The sequence below is a fragment of the Piliocolobus tephrosceles genome, chromosome 19, assembly GCF_002776525.5.
Source record: "Piliocolobus tephrosceles isolate RC106 chromosome 19, ASM277652v3, whole genome shotgun sequence".
NCBI classification, from domain to species: Eukaryota; Metazoa; Chordata; class Mammalia; order Primates; family Cercopithecidae; genus Piliocolobus; species Piliocolobus tephrosceles.
The window spans coordinates 18,938,205-18,948,003 of NC_045452.1; the positions used below are offsets into that span (position 1 = coordinate 18,938,205).

The following is a 9,799-nucleotide window of genomic DNA, read 5'->3' on the forward strand; positions in this document are numbered from 1 at the left end:
ATGCCATACACCCCCTCCCACGACATACATCCCTCCCACGACATACACCCTTCCCACGACATACAACCCCTCCCACGCCATACAACCCCTCTCATGCCATACACCCCTCCCACGCCATATACCCTTCCCATGACATACAGCCCCCATACCATAGACCCTTCCCACGCCATGCAACCTCTCCCAAGCCATACACCCCTCCCACGCCATACACCCCTCCCATGCCATACACCCCTTCCCAAGCCATACAACTGAACACCAGGCTCTGGGGGCCACCATCCAGATTCCAGTCCCAGTGGGGTCACCTGGAGGCTGTGTCACCAGGAGCAGGGAATTTAACGTCACCGTGCCTCAGTTGCCTCATGTCTGAAGTAGCGAGCTTGAGCTCAGTGAGAGACTGAGGCCTACAGGGCACGTCTGTGTCTTTCTTGGACACATAGCCCTTAATCCATGGAAGGAAGGCGGTAATTTTGACGCTTTTCTGGGAAGGAAAGGGCTCAAGCATCAGTGGCCAAATCTCTGGGGGCCTCACCTTCTTCTAGAACATTGCCTTGCCCATCCCTCCAGGATTCTCCCAGGGTTGCAAATAACCCCCAGGAGGCCTGAGGCCCTCGTAGCCCCCTCCCCAGGAACTTCCAAACATCATCGGCCCCTTCCTTAGCACCATCCCCGTCTTACAGACAAGGAAACAGGTTTGTGGAAAGTATGTGACTCATCCAAACTCACACGCTGGACGTATTCCCTCAACCTGGACACAGCTGGGGGCCTTCTGGGAGGAGTGGAATTGGACAACTCCTCTGTCCTCCCATGGGAGGCCCAGCCTTCTCCCACATGAAGACCCCTCGGGGCTGGAGCCCAGGGCACAGATGGGCAGAAAGGCAGGCCTAGTCCCCACCCCCAGGGACGATGTTCCATGACCTTCTGCAAAGAGCCTGTGTGACTTCTCATGTCCATTTCAAGCTGCACAGTTTCCCTGAAGTGAAAAACCACAAAACCCCTTCTGCCGAGATGCATGCAGGCCTGGGGGCCAATGTCAGAACCAAGAGGAAAGAGGAGGGAGGGAGGGGAACTCTGGGCCCTCTGCCAAAGTCCGCTTGCTTCTCTGTGGCAGGCAGGCAGGAAGGAGATGGACGCTGATCACCACCTACTCTGTGCCAGGCACTGAGCTGGGCGCTTCCAACAACACCAGGAAGAAATATTGTGATTTCCCACTTCACAGACCAGGAAACAGGCCTAGAGTGGGGAAGCCACGGCCCGAAGGCACAGAACTGGGAGGAGAAGTCGGGATGGCAGGAGGGGCAGCCCCCAGAACAGGGGAGCCCACTGAGGCCAGGTGCTGGGTAGAAAGGAAGGGTGGGGCAGGGACAAGGAACCTGAGGCTCAGAGAGGACATCACTGGCTCTGAGTCACATGCTGGGTGTCTCCCCTCTACCTGGAGGCGTATACGCCCACCAGGGATCATGGGCAGTGGTTGTCATCGGGCTTGGCTGGCAAGAGCAGGGTGCCCTGAGCTCAGCCCAGAGTCTGGTCACCACCCCTTGTGTTGAGGAGGTGTCACTGGGCACGTGGCCACTGTCCCCTTATAAGGGACCACATCTGCATCCACTTCCCTCACATTCACCAACTGCCTTTTCCCTGGCACCTGGCCGCCACTCACACAGGACGAGGGTCCTGAGCTGGGGGGCCGGGGCTCACTTTGGCTCTGCCTCTGACTGCTCTAGGACTTTAGCCAGTTACCCCTCTCCAGGCCTCAGTCTCCCATCTGTCTAGGACTCATTGCCATACGATGGCTTGTCAAGCTGAGACAGGGGCAGGGGAGCCACAGAGAGGGCAAGGACGGCAAGGGCGCAGTGGGGGCAGTGGGGGTGCAGGGAGGACCGATGGCCCTCAGCTTTGTGGCTTAGGGAGCTATTCCACCCCCTTTGGAATCTGGGCTGTGCTATGTCCTGGCTGGGTGGCTTTAAACCAGCAACATGTCCCCCAGAGCCTGTTTCCCCTCTGTAAGTAGAGGTGACAAGAGCCCTTCGTCATAGCTGCTGTGAGAATGAAGTGGCATCTAGGAAGTGCTCAGTCCACGTCTGCTGTGATTATCAGCTGGGCTCAGGGCCGCCCCCAAAACTTGTCAGCCCAGGGCTGGGGAGCCCAGATGGGCAGAGGCAGTTGCTGCCTCCCTCACTAGCCCTGCCAGTGCCCCCAGGACTCCCCCTAGGCCTGAGCTGGTCGAGGCACAGTCACCATCACTGCCCCTGCCCCAGCTCCATGCAGGGTCAGCCAGGGGAGATGGGCTAGAGGCTAAGGCAAGAGCTCTGGGTCACCACCTTATAGAGGAGAGAGGGCCTTTGGGGATTGTCCAGGTCAGCTTATGTGAAGAGGGAAACTGAGGCCCAGAGAGGGGCAGCCACTAACCCAAGGTCACACAGTCAATCCATGTCAGAGCCAGGACCAGAATCCAGGCCTCCAGCGCCCTCCGCATGATCCCAAAGCACGCGCTTTACAAAAGAGGGATCAGTGACAACCAGGCCGCCGGCTGGAAAGCTGCACCCTGAATAGAAGGAGTCCAGGACCAGAGGTTTGAGGGGTGCTGGTTGGTCAGAAAGAGAAGGCAGGGATGAATCCCTGATATTTAAAAGGAAAGACGAGCAGGCTGCGGAGCTGTGGCCCCAGGACAAGGGAAGGGAGCTAGTGTGTGAGCCATAGTCCGAGGCCCCTGAAGAAGATGGCCGTGTCACCACACTAGTCACAGGAGGAGGGAGGTGGTGGCTGCGGTTTCCCTTCCTGTGAAGAGATGTGAGTCTCCAGGGCCCTCCCAGTTCCGGCAGGGGGAGGAGTGGCGGGGCTGGGGCAGTGGGGCGGGAGGAGATCTAGCGGGTTCAATTCATGGGCCAACCCCTGGGCCTGCAGAGTCCTGTGGTGAGGCAATGGGCACAGCCCATCGTGACCAAATCCAGCTGGCGGTCTTGGGCTTCCGGGCAAGGATCCCTGAGCTACAGAGACATTGGGACCTACCAGGGACAGGGACAGGAACAGAGCCAGCAGGCCTGGGTACCATGCATGAAGCCAGACCCATGGTCATCACCTCCCTGATGCAGGCAGCCCTGAGCCACTACAAAGAAGCACCCCCAGCAGTGAGCCTACAATTTGCTGTCCTTCCTTCAAATCTGCCTAGGCCACCTACTAGCTGGGTGACCTTGAGAAGTGACTATATTTCTCCAGCCCAGGGATTTGGAGGCAAAGAGGAGTTGAGCTGAGAAACCAAAGGGAGTGGGGAAAGGAAGGAGAGAAGGTGGTGGAAGGAAATGTGTCACCCTTCAGATCTAATGCGGGGCCACCCCCTGCAGGAAGCCTTCCCAGGACACCCAAGTTTGACTTGTCGCTTGTCCTCCAAGCAACCACAGCACCCCTACTCCATCTCTGCTTCTGCCTGCTCAAAGCGTACCTCCTTATTTTCAATATCTATTAATAGATACTACTACTACTACTAGGACGACTACTAGCTAACACAGAGTGCTTCCCACACACAGGTGCCGCCCTGGGAGCTCCACCTGGAATAACTCACTGGATTCCCCCAGCCACCCCAGGAGGCAGGAGCTATCACTATCCCATGCTTTTCCGATAAGGAAACACAGGCAGAGACAGGCTATGTGACTCGCCCAAGGTCACGCAGCAAGTGCACAGCACAGCTAAGTTCGAACTGCATAGCCTGGCCCTGCAGCCCATGTTTACACACCACGAGGCCAAGTCAGGGCTCCCCTGCAGCCAGTTCCCCTCTCTGAGTCTGAGGCCCGTACCGATCTCCTTGGCCAGCGCCAGGCCCTGCGGGTAGGTGATGGGAGCCAGCTTCTTCTCCTTCAGCTTCTCGATGGTGTCCTTGTCGTCCCGCAGGTCCAGCTTGGTACCCACCAGGATGATGGGCGTGCTGGGGCAGTGGTGCCGCACTTCCGGGAACCACTGGGTAGGTGGGCGGGGGGACACAAGATTGTATGGGTCAAGAGCGGGCACGAGGCTATGCAGGGATCAGAGGGAGTATAAGGGTATAGGGAAAGGAGGGGCACCAAGTTGCTAGAAGATCACACGTGGGCATGAGGGTGAGGAGAGACATGAGGTGGCACAGGGAAGGGAGGCCACGAGGTTGTACAGGAAGGAGGGGGCGCGTGATTGTAGAAAAGGAGGAGGCGAGGTTTTGTGCAGACATAAGAAGCAAACATGAGGTTATGTGACAATCGGAGGCGAACATGAGGTTGTGTAGGGAGGAGGAGGCCGCAGCCACAGAAAGTGGGGGTATAACTAACTATCGCTGCACCCCCACCCCAGACCCTCCAAATCTTACCCCTTCAGTCCCCCTGCCAGCCCTGGTTGGCACTGGGGACCCTCTCTGTATGCGGCCTCTGCTGCCCCAGGGACCAGTCTAGAGTCACCAGTTCCTCCCTCTGTCCCTCAGGGTTACCTGCCCCAGAGCCCCCAAGGCCCACCCTGTCCAACTCACCTTGGCGCGGACGTTCTCATAGGAGGCTGGGCTGACGAGGGAGAAGCAGATGAGGAAGACGTCCTGGGGACAGAGCAAGCGAGGGTTGCCAGTGAGGAGGGCCCAGAGGTGTCCCACCATGGCAGTCACTGAGAGGTGGAGCTTAGGGCTCCCTGAGGGTGGAGCAGCCCAGGGGACGCTGGGGACTTAGGATCTGGGCAGAGCAGAGATACCCTTCTCGCCTTTACCAGGAGGCTGCTGTTTGTTGGGATGCTTACTAAAGGTCAGGGCCTCTGCAAAGTGACTATCCTCACATGTCACTCTGCGGCAAGCACTGCCGCTAGCCCCATTCCTCTGAAGGGGAAAGTGAGGTTAAAACGTGCACTCTGGTGAGGGGAGGATCTGGGATTCCAGAGTCCATATTCCAATCCATATACCATCCACATCTGCAGGCCTTAGCCGCCTCCCTGCACACCCTGGAGGAAGAGCGAGGACCCAGCAGCCACCTGCAGGCATCCTCCACCTCTCCCCTCCCCCAGCACTCCCAGGGCTCACCAACCTGGGGCCCTGTGCAGACTCCACCTGCCCCACCACTGGAAACAGGGGGTGCCAGAGCCCAGGAGGCAGTGGGGTGGGAAAACGGGCACATTGAGGACCGGGAACCAATGCAGGGCTGGGGGAGTGCGGGAGGAGGCCCTGCTCTGCCTGGGACATGCAAGGCAGGCAGACTCCCTGAGCTGGGCCTTCAGGGGAGAGGAAGGGTTTCCCAGGCTGAGCTGACTGGAAGGGCATCCCAAGCAGAGGGAACGGAGACAGCAAAGGTCAGGACTGCAAGGCGGGTGGGAGCAGCACACCGTCTGTGGGTAGGAGAGTGGCCGGAGACGGTCGTAGTCCTCCTGCCCAGCAGTGTCCCACAGCCCCAGGTTCACCGGCTTGCTGTCCACCATCACATTGGCTGAATAGTTGTCAAACCTGTGGGGAGCAGTCAAGGCAGAGGTAAGGTCAGTCTCAAACCCCAGAACCTGGGGACTATGGTCCAGCTCCGTGGCATTCCTCGGAGGTTGAGACCCAGAGACAGTCTGCAACTGGCCCAAAGTCACACAGCATTTGGAATTAGGTTTCTTTATCTGTTTTGTGACTGATTCACTATATTTTTAAAAAATGTAATACAAGTAAACAAGAAGAAATAAAGATTATCTCTGAATCCTTTTCCTACCCATACCTGTCCTTTGGAAAGGTAATTGAGGCTGTGTAAATTTTCCTCCAAGTCTTGATGCGAATAAACTTAACTCTCTCCCTATGCTGTCACTCAATGTTTATTTTTTGGTTTTGGTTTTGGTTTTGGTTTTTTGAAATGGAGTCTCATTCTGTCGCCCAGGCTGGAGTGCAGTGTGCTATCTCAGCTCACTGCAACCTCTGCCCCCTGGGTTCAAGTGATTCCCCTGCCTCAGCCTCCCGAGTAGCTGGGATTACAGGCATGCACCACCATGCCCAGCTAATTTTTGTATTTTTAATAGAAACAGGGTTTCACCATGTTGACCAGGCTGGTCTCGAACTCCTGAACTTAAGTGATCCACCCACCTCGGCCTCTCAAAGTGCTGGGATTACAGGCGTGAGCCACCGCACCCAGCTTCAATATTTGTTGAATGAATGTTCATCCCCTCTCAGGCTGGGTCCCCCCAGAAGCAAACCCTGAGACAAAGAGGTGGTATGAGGGGTTTATTTGGGAAGTGACCCCAGGATGCTGGAGAAGGGGAGTGGGGAGGAATAAAGGAGGGGACAGTAGCTGACGCAGGGCAGGTGGTTGAGCTGTCATGGCTGTGGACCGCTGCTGCTGAGTCCTGCTGGGGCCGCCTGGGAGACAGAACGGACTGTGCTCAGGGCGTCCCCAGAGCAGGCAGGAAGCTAGGGTGCTGTCATTCGTCTCCCACCTTCCAGGGAAAGAGGACTGCTTCTGGGACCTTTCAGCCCACCCCAGAGTGCGTGTGAAAGCTGTCAGTCACAGGCCATGGGAAGGGCCATGGCACATGGTAGAAAGACATGTGCTGCCGACGAGATAGCGTGGGGCACCGACCTTGACTCCCAGCGTCTCCTGCCAGACCCAGAGAGCCCTGCAGGGCCATCGAACGAGCCTCCAGATGCATTTGCTGGGCACCTACTATGCATCGGGTGCAGAGCCAGCACTGGGGCCACCAAGGAGTACAAGCCTGATCCTGCCCCCACAGCTGGCAGGAGGCCAGACATGGAGTGAGGGGCCTGATAAACATCAGAGACCGGGAAGCCCAAAGAATGCTAGGAGGGCCATCCCAGGGCTCCAAGCTTGGAGTAGGAGAGGTTTGCAAGCCAGTTCTTGCTACACACATCCCCGCGAGGAAGGTGCTGGCTACCCACGATGTGGAAGAGAAAACTGGGCTCAGAGAGATGCAGTGACTTGCCCAAGACCACACAGCCAGTGAGTGACCAAACTAGGTAAGAAACCAGAAACCAGTGACCATGACCAGCGCTCACTGCCCCAGGCCACAGCTGTGCCTCCGGGAATGCCCTCACTGCCTGCCCCTGAGGGCTAGCAAATCACTCTCACTTTTCCTGCTGTGGTCACTCACACAGGCCCTGCGCCTCGTCTCCTGCCCTGGTCCACTGAACCTCTGGCTCCTCTGACTTCTCCTACTCCTCCCCTCGCACACCAGCCAAGCCGTTTCCCAGGAAAGGCTCACTCTGCCCGCCTCCCTGTGCTGGTCCACACGAAGCCCATGCCCACAGTGTCCTTCCCACCTTAGCTGTCCGTATGTTCTCACCAACCTGGCCTCCGGCCCCCACACCCTCCAGGCTGCCCACTCCTCCAAGCCTTTGCTCCTGTCTATACCTCCCTCTGAAATATGCTTCCACCCCCATTTCACTCCCACCTTCTATTCATGCTTCAAAACCCTGCCCAGTAAAGTCCTCCTCTCTGGCGAAGCTTCGTCGTCCTCCACCTGTACAGAGCTCATGGTTCCCTCTCTTGGGTGACTACTTTGCCTTGACCATGAGCAGGCACTTGGTGAGTCTCCGCCCCTCCAAGGGCGGTGGGCTCTGTGTGGGCCAGGCCGGTGCCTGCTTACTTTCCACAGTCTCAGGCCTGGCACCCAGTGAATGCAGGTGGAAGGGAATTAAACCAAAGTGAACTGAAACCCTTCAGATGCCACCTCCTCCAGGAAGTCCTCAGAGAACGCTACTCAATGTTAGGCTGCAGAAGCGCTAACACTTCAGAGTAACACCAAAGACACCTCTCCTGAGAGGAGCCCTCCACACCCCCAAAAAGTGGGCAGCCCAGCCTTTTTAATACACTTTGCCTGTCCAGCCCTGGACAGAATTCCTGGTTACCCCTCAGTTCCTCAAATGGCCCTGTTCCCGTCTGTCTGGAAAGTGCCTGCAAATAGCGGCCCCTGGCTTCCCACTCTCCTTCCTCTCTCCCTTCTCTTCCCCTCCACTGCCGGGTTGGCTGACTTTTCCTCATCCCTCCAGTCCCTGCTCAATGTTGCCTCTTCCAAAAAGCCTTTCCTGACCTCCAGCCATGTCGGGGCTACCACCCCACCTAAACCAGCACTCCTTGGGGAACTCAGCATCCCAGGTGGCAAGCACTAAGCCTGACTTGTTTGTCGCTGCACCCTGGGGCTGGCCCGGGGTCTGGTGCACAGCAGGTGCTGGTGTGCACCTACTCTGGGTACCACCTACACTGCTGTGGGATTTCAGGAAGAAGGCGCTGTCCAGGGAGACACAGCGGGGCATGATGGGAAGAGCAGCACCTGTGTTGTTTTTCCAGTTTTGACCAGAAACACACCTTTGGGAAATGCTTGGACACTCTCTCCTCTAACGCCCAGCCAAAATGCTGGTGCCAAGAAGCCCCCCAGGATTCCTCAAACCAAAGGCACCTGTCTCCTCTGGGTCATCCCTGGAATCTCAGGGCCACAGTGATGAGGAAATTGCTGGGACCTTGAGAAGCACCAGCCACCTTCTCTGAGGCCAGTCAGGGGGCTGAGGGTCTTTGCATGTTAGGTCTTGAAGTCTCATGTGATCCAAGACAAAAGGATCTTAAGTTACTCCCATTAGACAGATGAGGAAACTGAGACCTGAAGAGGTCAAGGACCTTTCTTGTTGTGGGGGAACAAAGAGTTCCTTGTGAAGCCAGGACGTCCTGGCTGTGTGACCCTGGGTGAGTGACCTAACTTCTCTGAGCCTCAATCTCTTTAATGTGGAGGGGAAAATACCTACTTCTTGGGGCCATTAGGAGAATCCAAAAAAACAGAGGATGTTCAAGCCACACCACTGGGAGATGCTGGGAAGCTGAGCAGTCTCATTGTCCATGTCCCCAAATGCCCCTGCCACAGGGCCCCGCCCCAGAGGACCAGAGGGACAGCTGCAGGGATGTGTCAATAGTGTGACACCCTTGAGGGTCCCCCTTACTTACGAGATCCACAGGCGGCCGGGACCAGAGAGGAACCTTCTGCACAGACCACCATGGCCAACCCTCACCCCATTTTCCAGATGAAGAAATTGAGGCTCGCAGAGAAGAAGGGACTTCCCCAAGATCTCCCAGCCAGTGAGTGGCAGAGCAAGGCTAGACCCTGTTACCCAATTCAGAAAAGCCCACACGGTAAGTGTCGCTGCTATTTCATGGCTGGAAACGGAGCTGGAGACAGCAGAGACCGTGTTTTCGTCCAGAGCCTGTAGAACTCTGAGGCCTGGCCCTGGATGGGAGTGGAGGAGGGGAATGGGGCAGGCAGAAGGGGCCCCAGCACCCAGGTACCACCTGACCGCCACCGAAGCCCACCCCCAGGGGGGAAAGATGGTGCATTCAAGGAACCCAGAGACCACAGGGCACACATGGCTAGTGACTTGGGGTGAGAACGGATTGACGTCAGAGGGGCATGGACCATCAGGTCTTTGTTCTCAGGGCAATGGGGAGCCACCAAGGGGCCAAACCAGGCAGAGGTGATGAGATCAGATTTGCATTTAGAAAAGGTCCTGGCCGGGCGCGGAGGCTCACACCTGTAATCCCAGCACTTTGGGAGGCTGAGGCAGGTAGATCACGAGGTCAGGAGATCGAGACCATCCTGGCCAACATGGTGAAACTCCATCTCTACTGAAAACACAAAAATTAGATGGGCGTGGTGGTGCATGCCTATAGTCCCAGCTACTTGGGAGGCTGAGGCAGGAGAATCGCTTGAACCCAGGAGGCAGAGGTTGCAGTGAGCTGAGATAGCACCACCGCAATCCAGCCTGGTGACACAGTGAGACTCCATCAAAAAAGAAAGGTAAAGAAAGAAAGGCAAAGAAAGGTAGAAAGAAAGATAGAAAGGTAGA

At 56.9% G+C, this 9,799-nt stretch overlaps 1 protein-coding gene across 1 annotated transcript in view; it reads right to left on the minus strand.

Annotated features, from left to right (window-relative positions):
• Positions 1–9,799, minus strand: part of RAC2 (Rac family small GTPase 2) — a 19,281-nt gene that overhangs the window by 2,212 nt on the left and 7,270 nt on the right. The window contains exons 3-5 of the mRNA XM_023222065.1: positions 5,314–5,431; positions 4,481–4,543; positions 3,786–3,945 (exon numbers count right to left, since the gene is read on the minus strand). Coding sequence (XP_023077833.1) covers positions 3,786–3,945; positions 4,481–4,543; positions 5,314–5,431 — 341 coding nt within the window. The remainder of the gene's footprint in view (positions 1–3,785; positions 3,946–4,480; positions 4,544–5,313; positions 5,432–9,799) is intronic.